The 16,575-nt window shown below is 49.1% G+C and overlaps 1 protein-coding gene across 1 annotated transcript in view; it reads left to right on the top strand.

Moving 5' to 3' along the window:
* Window positions 1-797: 797 nt before the first annotated feature.
* LOC134578371 (hatching enzyme 1.2-like) overlaps window positions 798-16,575 on the top strand; it is a 28,039-nt gene continuing 12,261 nt past the window's right edge. The window contains exon 1 of the mRNA XM_063437360.1: window positions 798-936. Coding sequence (XP_063293430.1) covers window positions 868-936 — 69 coding nt within the window. The 5' untranslated portion in view covers window positions 798-867. The remainder of the gene's footprint in view (window positions 937-16,575) is intronic.

Raw genomic sequence — 16,575 nt, 5'->3', positions numbered from 1 at the left:
TTATTTACTGAAGTGAGATTGTAAGGTAATTGCAAAGTAAATTTCAGATTTAAGTCCAGATTAGCCAATCAAAAATCCTCGCTGACAATTTCTTTTTTTTCTTTTTTTTTTTTTTGGGCCTAAATTTAAAATTCACTTTTTAATCACATTGAATTCTCACTTTAGAGAATAATCCTGTCAGAAGTCATGTTTTATATGGTTTGGTGACTGAACTGTACCTTGTCATTAGTTTGAAGTTTGTAATTACTCTGTTTAGATAGGCTAAAGGGGGTTTACACAGTGCAAAAATGTCTTTAAAAAATGCAGTTAATTGCGTTGACTGTGGCTGTCACATGTACTGGCGGCTGTTCCATTTTTACAAGGTATTGGGTATAATCACGGTGAGAATACAGGGGGAAGAGAGCAAATCTAACTTTACTGCTTGTAGTACAATTGACCCTTAAAACAAGCTGTGGTGAGGGGCGATAGACTATAAAATAAGACCGGAAATGCTGGCTTGCTGGATAAGAGGAAAAAAAATAAGTAAATAAAAATCGTGCCTCTGGTTTCCTCTCATGAATCAAATTCGAAGAATAAATAGATTTTTAAAAGTGCAGAAACAAAATTACCTAGAATCACACAGAGCAAGCCAATTAGGATCAGCAACAGGCGGAAGGGTATTAAAGGGTTTAAAAGTTGTATTGTTTTCTTTTCAGTTAAAAAATATGGTTTATAATATGGCGCTGGGCGTGTAGGATCATGACTCAGTCATTCCTAAATCGTGTGCATTGTGCAAGTCCTACTCCATTACTTTCCTCTGGCTACAGTGTAACTTATCTGACAGTGTACATAGAACAAGGAGTCAGAACACCTCAATGCCGAATCAGGATGAACACCAGGACATACCTCATACTAATCTACTATCTCCTAGGAGCTGGCCTGTTTTTACCTTTGCAGGTGAGCATTTTATATCAAAGCTACAGGTAATACAATACGGATCTAAAACGAGAACGAATTCTAAATGACTCCTTGTATGATAGTATGGGGATTTAAACACGGGGGGTTACACATAAAGACTGACTCTGGAGCAACGTTCGAGATGTTCTACAATCTCCATGGCAACCAATTAAATAGCTCTTGATTACAGCTCCATTTGTGGCACGCCACCAGAATTTTTTTTAATATTTAACATTCAGCGTTTCCAAAGTCAGATTGTACGTCAAATCAGCAATTAAACGGTTGGTCACATTAAATGAAGTCTAGGAAAGTTAATGTTGTTAAATTGCTTATTACGATTTTACTTCTATCTGTAGCGTTACTTACCTTATCCAGGGGCCGGCCGCGGTCCTCTCTTCGAGCCGCGCGCGGTCCTGCTGCTGCATGAGCCGCGCGCGGCTCATCCGACGGCTGCAACAGGAAGGCGGGCAGTGACCGCAATAAGCGGTCACGTGTCCCGCCGGAATCTAAGAGTGCGCGGCGGGTCTCGGGCGCGCGCTCTTAAAGAAACAGTGGGAGCCTAAATTGGCAAAAGGCTCCCATTGGCCCCTGTCATACCACACTCCCCATACACTTTTGGGGGTGTGGATATGACAGGAGCCAATCACATTAATTTAGAAGGTACTTATACTCACCTTTTTCCCTTAGTCCTTGCCCTATCGTGGTTTCTGTTGCAGTTCCCTTTAGCGCTTGTGGTGTTCAGTTGTGTTCCTTCGTATTGACCTTGGCTTTGTTTCTGACTACGTTATCTCTTTATCCTTATCTGTTCCGTTCTCTGCTTAAGGTTTTCGTATGGATCCCCAGAAGCTTTCTGCTGTCATAGAGTGGCCCCTACCACAAGGTTTGAAAGCCATTCAGCGTTGTCTTGGTTTCTCTAACTATTATAGACGCTTTATTAAGGGTTTTTCTTCTATTGTAGCGCCTATCACCCGTATGACAAAAAAGGGTGGTAATACTCATGTCTGGTCTCCCGAGGCACTTCAGGCTTTTGAATTTCTTAAAACTACATTCGCCTCCGCACCTATTTTACAGCATCCTATCCCCTCACTGCCTTATATTCTTGAAGTTGATGCTTCTGATATCGGGGTAGGTGCTGTTTTGTCCCAAAGAGAGTCACCTGAAAAGCCATTGCATCCTTGTGGCTTCTTTTCTAGGCAAATGTCCAAAGCTGAAAAGAATTATGATGTGGGTAATCGCGAACTCCTTGCTATTATCTTAGCTCTTAAAGAATGGAGACACTTGTTAGAAGGAACTAAGGATCCTATCCTCATTTTTACGGATCACAAGAACCTATCCTACCTTGGTGAAGCTAAAAGATTATCTTCTAGGCAGGCTAGGTGGTCACTGTTTTTGTCCCGTTTCAATTATATTATCACCTATAGACCAGGTGATCGTAACATTAAAGCAGACGCTCTGTCCAGACAGTTCGAAACTGCTGACAAACAGGAGATTGATGTTACTCCTGTCATTCCCCCAGACAGGATAATAGCTACTACTATTTTGTCTATTTCTTTATCCCTCTTGCAGGCCATACAGGCGAAACAAAGCATGGCACCTAGCGAGAGGCCTATTGATAAATTGTTCGTTGATGTTCCCGAGAGACGGGATATTCTGTCGTTATATCATGATACTAAGACTGCTGGACATCCTGGTATTTCCAAAACTATGTCAGCTGTTTCTCGGTATTTTTGGTGGGATTCCTTACGCAAGGATGTCACTGACTATATTGGTGCTTGTACTACTTGTGCCTGTATGAAATCTTCTCGTAGAGTTCCTTGTGGGCTTTTGCATCCGTTACCCGTTCCCGAGAGACCTTGGTCTAACCTATCCATGGATTTTATTGTTGAATTACCCCCTTCGAATGGTTACACAGTTATCCTGATGATAGTAGATCAGTTTTCCAAAATGGCTCACTTTGTGCCTCTTCACAAGTTGCCCACATCCAGGGAACTAGCTCTTATCTTCGCTAGAGAGGTATTCCGGTTACATGGTATTCCCGTATCTATTGTGTCCGATAGGGGTAGCCAATTTATTTCCAGGTTCTGGAAAGCCTTTTGTTCAGAAATGGGTATTTCTCTCTCATTTTCTTCCGCTTACCATCCCCAGTCTAATGGAGCTGCAGAACGTGCCAACCAGTCTCTGGAGCAGTACCTTCGTTGTTTTGTGTCCCACCATCAGAACAATTGGTCTGACCTTCTTCCTTGGGCTGAGTTTGCTCGGAATAACTCCACTCATGATTCTTCCGGCAAAAGCCCTTTTTTACGTTGTTTATGGCCGGCATCCCGTTGTTCTTCCGGCTGCATTCTCCTCACATGGCATGCCAGTTCTGGATGAGCATTTGGCTGGTTTGCGTAATACTTGGGAGCAGGTTCAGCGTTCTTTGGTGGATTCCGCTGCTCGCCAGAAGGCTCAGGCTGACAAGCATCGCAGAGCAGCTCCTTCTTATGTTGTGGGGGACAGGGTTTTGCTTTCGCGGAATATTCGCCTCCGGGTGCCTTCTATGAAATTGGCTCCCTGCTTCATTGGTCCTTATCGTATTCTGCATAAGGTTAATCCTGTTTCATATACCTTGGGCCTTCCTAAGAATCTGCGTATTCCTAATGTCTTTCACACCTCCTTGTTGAAGCCTTACGTACGCAACCGCTATACCCGGCATACTTCCCCTCCCCCTCCTGTCTCTGTGGAGGGTCATGAGGAATTCAAAGTTTCTGCTGTTCTTGACTCTCGTTTCCTTAGGGGTCGACTTCAGTACTTGGTGCATTGGAAGGGCTATGGGTTTGAGGAGCGCAGTTGGATTTCAGCTGAAGCTGTTCACGCTCCACGCCTTGTGCGTTCTTTCCATTCTCGTTTTCCTGCCAGACCTGGCCCTACCCGCCCGGAGGGCGTGTCCTCGGGGGGGTACTGTAGCGTTACTTACCTTATCCAGGGGCCGGCCGCGGTCCTCTCTTCGAGCCGCGCGCGATCCTGCTGCTGCTGCACGAGCCAGCTCCGACGGCTGCAACAGGAAGGCAGTGTCAGGGTTTCTTTGCTGTTTTAAACAGCAACCCTTTCTGTTTCAGTGATTGAGTTTTCAGCTGCAATTACTATGAGCTGCTTCTGTTTGTTGCCACGGTTACTCACCTGTGAGTAGTAATCAACCCTGCTGCTAATCAGTTCTGCCTATTTAAGCAGCTAAGCCCAGAACCTCCTTGCCCTTGCGTGGTTTCCTGTTTCCCAGAAGTCTCCTTGTTCCTGTGTTTCCTGTTTGCTCCTGGTTCCTGACTCCGGCCTTGTTCCTGACTCCGCTGCTCTCCGTGCTCCTGATCCTGGCTTGTCTGACTACCCGCTCTGGTGACTGACCCCTGCTTGATTCCTGGACTTTGCTTTTGTTATTTATTAGTTATTTATTAATAAAGGTATGTTTGCATCTACTTCTGTCTCTGTCTGGTTCCTGGTTCCTGACATTACGCAAGGGCCATGAATACAGATGGTACAGGCAAGACACCTATACCTAACCTATTTACCCGGTGGGACCAGCAGAACCACCTTTTGGACCAGTATGCCCATCTGGATCCAGTACCCGGCCAGCCTGCGATTGCGGCCGCCTCTGCCTCACTTCCTGTTCTAGCACCGGTTGTAGCCTCCAAACCTGTAGCGGCTAGAGAAATGACTGGGTCTGTCCCGCTCCCTCAGTATTTTGGGGGCGACCCAGCACAGTGCAGAGAATTTATAAATCAGGTTAAAGGATACCTTGAAACCCTGCCCCAGGCATTTCCTACAGACAGTGACAAAGTTCACTTCATGATTTCTTTGCTGTCTGAAAAGGCCCTAGCTTGGGCAAAACCTCTCTGGGAGGCAGAGAAGCCTATTATTTACAATTACCCTGAATTTGTTGCATCCTTCAATAGGGTTTTTGATATTCCAGCTCGCTCCACCCCTACTGCCGAACTACTCATGTCTAATTCTCAGGGCACAAAAACTATTGGCGAGTATGCCAGTGAATTCCGTACCATGGCAGCAGAGGGTGGCTGGAACAACGAGACTCTCGTGGCTGCCTTTGCACAAGGTCTCTCCGATGTGTTTAAAAATGAGATTGCAGCCAGAGAATTACCTAAAGATCTTGAGGAACTGATATCATTTGTCACCCTCATTGACATCAGACTCCGAGAGAGATCCTCATCCAAGGAGCGCCTGCGGAGGCCTCTTGTAAATTTGGCACCGAGCTTTTCTTGCCCACCCGAACCTCCCTCACCTCCCATGCCTCCTGGTCCTGAGTCCTCTGTCTGTGTGGAGCCAAAGCAGTTAGGCTTCTCACGCCTCTCGGTCGAGGAGAGAGCCTTTAGGAGGAGGGAGGGTCTGTGCCTATACTGCGGACACCATGGTCACTTGTTAAAATTTTGCCCGATTCGTCCGGCAAAGGGCCCGCACCCAAGATACTGTCAGGGGCAGATCTTGGGTGGTCTTTCTGCAGACCCAGAGATATGTGTGCGCAAACTCTTGGTGCCTGTTATCCTCTCCTGGCCTGATTCATCCATTGAAACCCGGGCGTTACTTGATTCTGGGGCCGCAGGCTTGTTTATAGATTGTGCATTTGCAGCAAAGCACTCTATACCCTTACAGTCTCGCAACTCCCCACTAGCCTTCGAAGCCATTGATGGCAGACCAATACAGCCAACCCACGTGACCCAAGAAACCGTGCCCATATCTCTGGCTGTAGGGGCTCTACATCATGAGACGACCCAATTCCAGGTCATTTCCTCTCCATATTACCAGGTTGTTTTGGGATACCCTTGGTTACAGAAGCATAACCCCACAATTGATTGGCGCAAAGCTGAGATATTATCATGGTCCCAGCAATGCACATTGTCCTGTCTCCAGAAACTGGTCAAAGTTTTGGGCGCATGTTCTGCCTCTTCCTTACCCGCTGAGTACCAAGAATTCCAAGATGTATTTGACAAGGGTCAAGCCAGCGTTCTGCCACCACACCGTCCGTATGACTGTGGTATCGAACTCCAACCGGGTACCAATCCTCCCCGGGGCCGGATTTACCCACTGTCTGTAGCAGAGAATCGAGCCATGGAGGAGTATGTTACCGATGCACTGTCTAAGGGTTTTATTCGGAAGTCATCTTCTCCTGCCAGGGCCGGCTTTTTCTTTGTAAAGAAAAAAGATGGCGAGTTGAGACCCTGTATCGACTATAGGGGTCTCAATCGCATTACTATTAAGAATGCCTACCCCATTCCATTAATCACGGAATTATTTGACCGCCTCAAGGGAGCAACGGTCTTCACCAAACTTGATCTGAGAGGGGCATATAATCTCGTCCGGATAAAAGAGGACCACGAATGGAAAACCGCATTTAACACCAGGAGCGGCCATTACGAATACCTAGTAATGCCCTTTGGTCTTTGCAATGCTCCGGCGGTTTTCCAAGAATTTATAAATGACGTCCTGCGAGATATGCTGCAGCAATGTGTGGTGGTTTATCTTGATGATATTCTGATCCATTCCACATCTCTCGAGAACCATCACGCAGACGTTTCTCGTGTTCTACAGAGACTTAGAGAAAATAGTCTGTTCTGCAAATTGGAGAAATGTGAGTTTCACTGCAAACAGGTTACATTCTTGGGATATGTTATCTCAGATACTGGATTCTCTATGGATCCGGAGAAACTTTCGGCTGTACTAAAATGGCCTCGACCTACGGGTCTTCGCTCTATACAACGGTTTCTGGGCTTCGCCAATTATTATCGGAAGTTCATACGCAACTTTTCTTCCTTGGTTAAACCTCTCACGGACATGACCAGGAGAGATGCTGATCCACAGCATTGGTCACAGGAAGCCATTACTGCCTTTGAGTCTCTCAAAGTCGCCTTTGCTGCTGCTCCTATACTGGCACACCCTAACCCTGCCTTACCATTCATTCTTGAGGTCGATGCATCTGAGACAGGAGTGGGCGCCCTCCTGTCTCAACGTCCTAACCCAGAGAGCTCCAGGCATCCGTGCGGGTATTTCTCGAGGAAATTGAACCCGGCGGAATGCAACTACCAGATTGGTGATAGAGAACTTCTAGCCATAATTTTAGCTCTCAAAGAATGGAGGCACCTTCTTGAGGGTACTTCAGTACCAATCCTCATACTCACAGACCACAAGAATCTAACATATCTTTCTGAAGCTAAGCGACTTTCCCCCCGGCAAGCTAGATGGGCTCTCTTCCTATCAAGATTCAATTATGTGGTTTCTTACTTGCCCGGTACAAAAAACATTCGGGCTGATGCCTTGTCTCGACAGTTCTCCCCTCCATCTAGAGAGGAGATAACCCCTACTCCTGTGATTCCTCCGGACCATATACTGGCAACCATCCGTACTAACCTCACCTCACCCCTAGGCGAGGAGATTCTGGCTGCACAAAGTAATGCTCCTCCAGAGAAACCTAATGGCCGTTGTTTTGTACCTATTAACCTCCGTACGAAACTATTGAGTACATACCACGACCCCAAAGCAGCTGGACATCCAGGCAAAAACCAGTTAATCTGGTCCGTATCCCGGCAATTTTGGTGGCCTAGTCTCCGTTCGGATGTCACCGCTTTTGTAGCTGCCTGTCCTGTGTGCGCTCAAAACAAAACCCCACGACGCCCTCCAGTGGGTCTCCTGCAAACCATACCTAATGGTGAACGACCCTGGACCCACTTGTCCATGGATTTTATCGTAGATCTTCCGGTCTCCCGTGGCAATACAGTCGTTCTCATGGTTGTTGACCGATTCTCGAAGATGTCGCATTGCATTCCCTTGAAAAAACTACCAACTTCCCAGGAACTTGCAACAATTTTTGGTCAGGAGATCTTTCGTTTGCATGGGTTACCCAAAGTGATAGTCTCAGATAGGGGTAGCCAGTTCGTGTCCAGATTTTGGAGAGCTTTTTGTACGCAAATGGGAATTCAGCTTTCCTTCTCCTCGGCCTACCACCCGCAATCCAATGGTGCAGCGGAACGAGCTAACCAAACACTGGAACAGTTTCTGCGTTGCTACATTTCTGACCACCAGAACAACTGGTCTGATTTGCTACCCTGGGCGGAGTTTGCCCACAATAGTGCGATTAATGCCTCCTCCCGGCTATCCCCGTTCCTGGCAAACTATGGGTTTCAACCGTCCATGTTGCCTGATACGTTCTTGCCACAGGAGATACCGGCATTGGAGGAACATCTCAGGGAACTCCGTTCCACTTGGGTGCAGGTTCAGAGTTCTTTGCAACGCGCAATGCAGAACTACAAACTCCAGGCCGACCGCAGACGCCTTCCTGCACCTACCTATCAGGTCGGAGAGAGGGTCTGGCTGTCTTCCCGCAACCTACGCCTCCGTGTTCCCTCACAAAAACTGGCACCCCGATACATTGGGCCATTTCGTATACTTCGAAGGGTTAACCCTGTAGCTTACGCACTTGACCTTCCTGCTAACATGCGCATCTCAAATGTTTTCCATGTTTCCCTCTTGAAACCGTTGGTTTGTAATCGCTACACCAACTCAGTGCCACGTCCACGTCCTGTTCTGATTGACAATCATGAGGAATATGAAATACGCAGCATCATTGACTCACGGGTCTTCAGAGGACAGATCCAATACTTGGTGCACTGGAAAGGATACGGTCCAGAGGAACGCTCCTGGGTTCCAGCCTCTGATGTCCATGCACCATCCCTCCTTCGTTCCTATCACGCCCGCTTCCCCATGAAGCCCGGACCCACCAACAGAGATGGGGGGGAGTCGTTGAGGGGGAGGTACTGTCAGGGTTTCTTTGCTGTTTTAAACAGCAACCCTTTCTGTTTCAGTGATTGAGTTTTCAGCTGCAATTACTATGAGCTGCTTCTGCTTGTTGCCACGGTTACTCACCTGTGAGTAGTAATCAACCCTGCTGCTAATCAGTTCTGCCTATTTAAGCAGCTAAGCCCAGAACCTCCTTGCCCTTGCGTGGTTTCCTGTTTCCCAGAAGTCTCCTTGTTCCTGTGTTTCCTGTTTGCTCCTGGTTCCTGACTCCGGCCTTGTTCCTGACTCTGCTGCTCTCCGTGCTCCTGATCCTGGCTTGTCTGACTACCCGCTCTGGTGACTGACCCCTGCTTGATTCCTGGACTTTGCTTTTGTTATTTATTAGTTATTTATTAATAAAGGTGTGTTTGCATCTACTTCTGTCTCTGTCTGGTTCCTGACAGGCAGGCAGTGACCGCGAGAAGCGTTCACGTGTCCCGCCTGAATCGAAGAGCGCGCCGTGGGTCTCGGGCGCGCTCGTAAAGAAACCGTGGGAGCCTAAATTGGCAAAAGGCTCCCATTGACCCCTGTCATGCCACACTCCCCATACACTTACCTTTTGGGGGTGTGGATATGACAGGAGCCAATCACATTAATTTAGAAGGTACTTATACTCACCTTTTTCCCTTAGTCCCTTAGTTTCTGTTGCAGTTCCCTTTAGCGCTTGTGGTGTTCAGTTGTGTTCCTTCGTATTGACCTTGGCTTTGTTTCTGACTACGTTATCTCTTTATCCTTATCTGTTCTGTTTGCCGGCTTGCTGTTTACTGTTTACCAGACCCCGGCTAGTCCTAGTTTACGCTGTCTCTTTGTGCCCTTGACCTCGGATCGTTCCTGACTCTGTCTCCTCTCATATACGAGTCCGGCCATTCTAAGGGCCGGTAGACGTATCTCTCCTCTGTGTTGTCTTTTGTTAAGTTGAATCCTGCGAGTTGGGGTATATTTTCGTTACACTATCCTGCAGGATGCATTCTCTGTTACTATAAAACTTAAAGGAACACTATATAGGGAATGCCAACACATTATAAAAAAAATAGCAGATTTTATATTCTCTTACAGCTTTACAAAATAGTGAATGTAGGTTATAAAATACACTATGCAGTGACAAATTGCTCTTTAGAAGTGTTTGAAGGACAAATGTCACATTAAAACCAACAATCCTTCCATCAAGTCTTAAAAGAAAATATATTTTAAATGAAGTATATATAAAAAAGAGGAAACCCACATGGCTAGTTTTAGTATAGCACAGGATCCATCAGCCATATACATAAACATCAGATCAGATAGTGTTTGAAAACTGTCAATCTAACATTATAGAGACTGTTTTCAAACTCTGACCCAAGGTGAATGTATATGGCTGGAGGATGCTTTCATATACTGAAAGGTAGACATGAGTTTACTTTTTACATATATATTTACTTTCAAAACGTCATGAGAAGATTGTTATATTGAAAAAGGTAGTTGTAGTACAAAATATTACGATTTGGTGGAATCCTTCCTGTACAAAGCAGCTTACAATCTTTCTGGATCTTTTAATCAGAGTTTGTTATCGAAGTCCGAACTCTAGATAGAGCAAAATATCAAATAAGCAACAAGTTATGAAGCCCATGGAATAAGCAAAGCTAGGTGGAATGGGCCTTGACAGAGCTAGGAGGCAGGCCTATGGAGGAGTGTTACTTGATTGGTCAATTGAAATAAGGGGAGTGGCTTAGTCTTAGTTAGTGGTGGAACCTGATACAGAAACTTTTACACCCTATGATGGCCCGATGTTCTCGAATTTTAAACCCGTTAGTACACCCGAGATTTTGATCATCCTCAAGTCTCTCAGGGCATCGTCCTCATCGCTGGATCCCTGCACTGCTCAGCTGGTGAAGGATGCCGCTGATGTTTTGGCCCCCTATATTGCAGACATTGTTAGTATGTCATTTGCCACCGGAGTTGTTCCTGGCATTCTGAAGCAGGCTGTGGTTATCCCCCTGCTGAAGACTCCAACTGTGCCACGCTCCGAGTTGAGCAACAATCGACCTATTTCCACCTTGCCTTTTTTGGCCAAGATCATCGAGAGAGCCGCGGTATGGCAGATTCAGCCTCACCTGGAATCTAATTACATTCTGGATGACTTCCAATCGGGATTTCGACCTGGTAGAGGGACAGAGACTGCCCTGGTTAAAGTCCACGACGATCTCCTGTGGGCCTTGGACAGAGGGGAGGAAATTGCCCTGGTACTCCTGGATTTATCGGCGGCCTTCAATACCATCGATCATGATAGATTGACAGAGAGGCTACTTACTGTGGCTGGTGTGGATGACAGGGCGCTGGCTTGGGTGACCTCGTTTCTCCACGACAGGGTTCAAAGGGTAAAATTGGGAACATTTTACTCCTCTAACATCGCCCTGACGTGTGGAGTCCCCCAGGGTTCGGCTTTATCTCCAATCCTGTTTAACATCTATATGAGGCCACTGACCCATATCATCCGCCGCCACATGCTTCCCTATCATATCTTTGCCGACGATACCCAGTTGTACTTTCGCCTGGCCAAGAAAAAGGAGGATCAAATCAATCTTTCTTCCTGCCTACAGGATATCCAGTCGTGGATGGGAGCCAATTATTTAAAACTTAATGGCTCCAAAACTGAATGCATCATCTTCAGTAACCAGGAGGTGAATAGTATCTTTCCCTCATGGCCGGACTCGTTTTCTCCATCTCCGAGTCCTGCCACCAAGGTCAGAGATCTGGGAGTCATTTTCGACTCTAGGTTGACACTGAAGCCCCAGATCAATCAGGTGGTAAGCTCTTGCCACTACCACCTGAAGCTTCTGAGGTCTATTTTTAGATTTATTGCCCCCTCCGATCAAATCTCGGTGGTCAACGCCATCATCGGTAGCCGATTGGACTACTGCAATGTCCTGTACCTTGGACTGCCTCAGAACATCATACACAAGCTACAGTTGATACAGAACGCAGCTGCAAGGCTACTTACGGGTGTGGCCCGCAATGACCATATCACTCCATCTTTAAAAGCCCTGCACTGGCTGCCCGTTCGTGAACGGGTTCTGTTTAAAAATGGTTGTTTGGTATATAAGGCATACGGTATGGGACCAGACTATCTGAAGGATAAATTCACACGCTATGCTCCCAGTCGATCCTTGAGATCGGCTGATTTAGCCTTATTGAAGATTCCAAATTTTAAAAAGAAAAAGTGCGGAGGGAGGACGAGTGATGTTCAGGGAGCGCAATTTTGGAACTCCCTGCCTCTGACATTAAGACTTGAGAATGATCTACTGAAGTTCCGCCGGAGCTTAAAAACAGTTTTATTTGCTCAGGCATACGGGATTACATAAAATTTTTAACCTGGTTCAAATGCATGTGATTATAATGCTGTTGTGTGCTGGATATTGTTTTGCTTGTTTTTGATTGCTGGTATGTGCATCGAGACCCTATGGGTAATAAGACTGCGTTTCTTAAGAATTTTAATAAATAAATAAATAAAATAAATATAAATATTCGCCATTTTAAAATTGGGTTCCATTTTAATTTGAAATCTTTACCTGTTGTTAGCTGTTGCTGGCTTCTGGTTGGGATTTCTTCTTTTTTGTCTTTCAGATGGATTCCGTGGCTGAGAGTGATATGGCAGCGATCCTCGAGGGCGTGAAGGCGGCGATCCGGCAGCATGGCACAGCTTGGATGGAGCAGCAGCTGGGGGCAGCACTGAGCATGGCGGGTCCGTCGGCGGCGCCGGCGCGGAGGACTTCGCGCCGGACCAGGCCTCCACAGCGATTGAGCCCTGAGGCCGGTGCTGGCGCGGTTAGGAGTCGCAGCTCGTCAGCAGGCGGGACAAGGACCGGCAATAGGAGATGTGGCGGCCGGGCTAGGATCCGCGGAGGTAGCGGCCCGGAGGCGACCGCGCAGCAAGGTCGGCAAGCAGCATCTGAGGTGTGCGGTCAGGACAAGATGGCGCCGAGGAACTCGGAGGCAGCGGGCTCGTTATCAGCAGCGGGTCCCGTTGGGAGCAGGGAGCAGCCTGCAGGACAGAGTAAACGCGGTGAGTCGCCCCCTGGGTCAGTTAGGGCAAAAAGGGGTAAAAAGCAGGGGTTGTCAAATGAGGCCCTCTTAACCTGTTCAGGTTCAGCGGATGATGGGGCAGCCAGTAAGGGCTTGGACAGCAGGGGACAGTCAGCACCTGCCACACATTCCAGGGCGGGTAGGGCGGCACCCAGAGCACGCAGCGGGTTGCAGCAAGCGAGGGCTAGGCCGCAAGCACCCCTTCCATCAGCGCAGCGGCCGCAGGTGACAGGCGATAGGACTGCTCATAGGGCGCTGGTGACGGGTGGCGGGGTCGCAGCAGGCAGTGGCATGGCCCCCTCCAGAACTGGCACTGAGATGGGGCGCTGTAGGCCGGCAGATCAGCGGGCGGGCAGGGAAGGCCGCGCTCAGGATAGGTCGGACAGCCCCGTTAGTTGGCGCAGGGACAGGGGGGGTGATAGGGGATCCCGTCATCGCTCCAGGAGTAACCGGCGGAGCAGACAGCGCAGCAGCAGCGGGGAGTCGTCGGTTGGGCGTTACCGCGGCTCTCCCGTTCGGGGTCCAGTCTCGCGGGGGAGTGCATCCAGGTCGGCGAGCAGGGGCTCTCCTGACAGGCGAGACAGAAGTTCGTCCGGGGACAGGTGTGGCAGAAAGGGCCGGCAGGCCAGGAGTAGCAGTACGCATAGAAGCGCAAGGGTTGAGGTTAGGGAGGATTTGGGTTCTGAAGACGGCCTCCCCAGTTGTGCTTCTTTCGTCCACAGGTCATTGGATGTCGGGTCAGCGGGCCGTAGGAGGCCTAGGGACGGCGGAGAATTCGCAGCAGCATCGCCAGGCCCATCGCATGGCGGAGTTCGGGATGCAGCCCCAGGATCAGCAACACCTCGGGGTTTGGTCGGTGAGTTGCACAGTACACCACACTCTGGAGATTTATTAGAGGGCTTAAAATCGTTCCTTACATCTTGGAGTTCAGGGCTGGATAAGGGGGCTTCTTTTAGCAGGGCTTGGTTGCCAGGATCGTCGGGTTTGGGGTCGGGGGTGCTTCCGGTCCCCGAGCGGGCAGGGAGCGGGGCAGGTGAGTTGGCAGCAGCGGTAGGGGGGTCAGTAGCCTCAGAAGTGGCTGTGGAGAGGGACACGCTAGTGGGGGAGATTCCGGATGCAGCACGGCAGAATGTACACGTGTCGTTTGCGGGTCCGCTAGGGTGTCACCTTAAGATGGAAGTTAAAAAAAGGTTGTGGAAGGGTGAATTTGTGGAGATCTTCTCCCTTCTCCCTTTAGATGAGTACCTGGATTTGAAGGAGGAGGATAAAAAGGACGCTAAGAAAGAGGAGGAGGAAAAGCGGCGTCGGTATAGGAAAATCCCGAAAACTTTCGGGAATTGGTTGCGAACATTTTGCATACTGGCGAGTGTGCTGGGGGAAAAGGCCCCTGAAAAATGTTCCCAGTTGTTTTGTTACTTAGACGGGGTGTGGGAATCTTACCGCACGTATGGGGGGCTAGCCTGGTGGCGGTACGATGAACAATTTCGCCAGAGGCTATCAGCTAATCCAGGGATGAGATGGGACCAGATGGACCTACCGTTATGGATGAAGCTGATGATGTCCCAAAAGGCGTCCCCCTTTCAAGGGGGGGCTGGCGCCGGTGCCTCTTCCACCGCGTCGGCTGAGCAAAGGAAGGGTTTTTGCTGGCTCTATAACGAGGGCCAATGTAAGTGGGGTGCCTCATGCCGCTTTAAGCATGAATGCTCCGGTTGTGGAGGGGGGCACGGTTACAACAGGTGTTTCAAGCGGGGTAAGTCTGCAGCACCTAGCTCGGCCGGAGGGGCTTCGGCACCATCCGCTGCCGCTGGGTCGGTCACCAGTGAAGGTAGACGCGATGCTCCCGTGGCTAAACAGCTACGGTAAACGAGATGATGCCTGCTTGTTGTTTGAGGGATTTACGAAGGGTTTTATCATTCCCTTCCGGGAGCGGGTTGTGGCACCTCGTTTCCGTAATCTGCGCTCCGTTGGCGAACATCATGATGTAGTGTGTGAGAAATTGCTTCATGAGGTTCGCCTGGGCCGGATGGCGGGACCGTATAAAGAGCCTCCGCTGCCCGATCTCAGGGTTTCCCCTCTAGGCTTAGTGCCAAAGAAGGAGGCGGGAAAATTTCGCCTCATCCACCACTTGTCATACCCGAAAGGGTCATCGGTCAATGATGACATTGACGGGGCACTCTGTTCTGTTTCCTACGCATCATTCGACCAGGCGGTCGAGCTGGTAAGGGAGGCAGGACGCGGAGCGTTGTTGGCTAAGGCGGACATAGAAGCGGCTTTCCGCCTTTTGCCCATTCACCCAATGTGTCACCACTTATTGGGTTGTTTTATCGATGACAGCTATTTTGTGGATCTGTGTCTACCCATGGGTTGCTCCATTTCATGTGCGTACTTTGAGAAATTTAGTACGTTCGTGGAATGGGTAGTGAGGAAGGAGGCGGGCACCAAGTTTGTGGTCCATTATTTGGATGACTTCTTGTGTGTGGGGCCGGCCGGCTCCGACGCTTGCCGTTTCAGGTTGCGGTGTCTTGAATGGGTTAGCCAGGTTTTTGGGATACCTCTGGCTCGCGACAAGACCGTGGGGCCTGTTACTTGCCTTAGTTTCCTAGGACTTGAGATTGACACGGTCGCCGGGGAATGTAGGTTGCCAGCGGATAAGTTGGAGTCCCTGCGCGACGCTATTTCAGAGTTGCGGGGGGCAAGGAAGGCGACCCTGCGGGATATACAATCGCTGTTGGGACGGTTGAATTTCGCTTGTCGCATTATTCCGGTGGGTAGGGTGTTTAACCGGTTCCTAGCCAAAGCCACGGCGGGAGTGCAGTCACCTCATCATTTTATTAGAGTCACCGCTCCGATCAAGGAGGACTTGGGGGTATGGGAGACCTTCCTGAAGGATTTTAATGGGAAGGTCTTTTTCAGGGAAAAGTGTATTGAATCGCCCGAGTTGGAATTCTTTACCGATGCATCTGGGAGTGTAGGTTTCGGGGCCTACTTCGCGGGTCAGTGGTGTGCGGAAAGATGGCCTGAAAAGTGGGCAGTCAGCCCGCTGATTCGGAACTTGGCTTTCCTCGAGCTGTTCCCATTGGTGGTGGCACTCTCGTTGTGGGGCCAGGTTTTACGCAATAGGAGAGTGGTTTTCTTTACTGACAACATGGCTGTTGTGGAGGCGGTGAACAATCTGTCAGCGTCCTCGGTCCCAGTGGTCCGCTTGCTTCGCCGGTTTGTTTTGTACTGCATGCAGTTAAACATTGTTTTTCGTGCACGTCATGTCCCAGGTTTCTTAAACGTAATTGCGGATGCTCTTTCTCGCTTTCAGTGGGAAAAGTTTCGGGCGGAGGCTCCGACCGCGCAAAAGGAGGGTCTGCCATGTCCGGATCAGATGTGGCGGCTCGGGACATCTTGCTTGGAAGACTGATCAGGGATTCGTTGGCTCCGGGCACGTGGGCAGCGTATAGTAAAGTGTGGGAAAGGTGGGACGAAGCAGTAGGCTGTACAGGGGACATGGTATCGGCAAAGGTACGTCTAGAGACTTTATTATGGTTGCTTTGCCGGCTGTTCGCAGAGGGTGCTTCCCCGGCAGTGGTTGGTCGAAACTTGGCAGCCCTAGCGTTTCTCTTCAAGCTCCGTGGGTGGGAGGATTTGACGAAGTCGTTTATTGTGCGGCAGGCAGTTAAAGGTTATCGCAAGGGGAAGTCTGTCCCTGACAGTAGGAGGCTGGTGTCTTTCACGGTGCTTCTGCAGCTTCTGGGGGTCTTGCCAAGTTTGTGTTTT

Source organism: Pelobates fuscus, chromosome 12, assembly GCF_036172605.1.
Source record: "Pelobates fuscus isolate aPelFus1 chromosome 12, aPelFus1.pri, whole genome shotgun sequence".
NCBI lineage: Eukaryota > Metazoa > Chordata > Amphibia > Anura > Pelobatidae > Pelobates > Pelobates fuscus.
The sequence above is the reverse complement of the archived record's forward strand: the minus strand, read 5'-3'. Positions and strand labels throughout refer to the sequence as shown.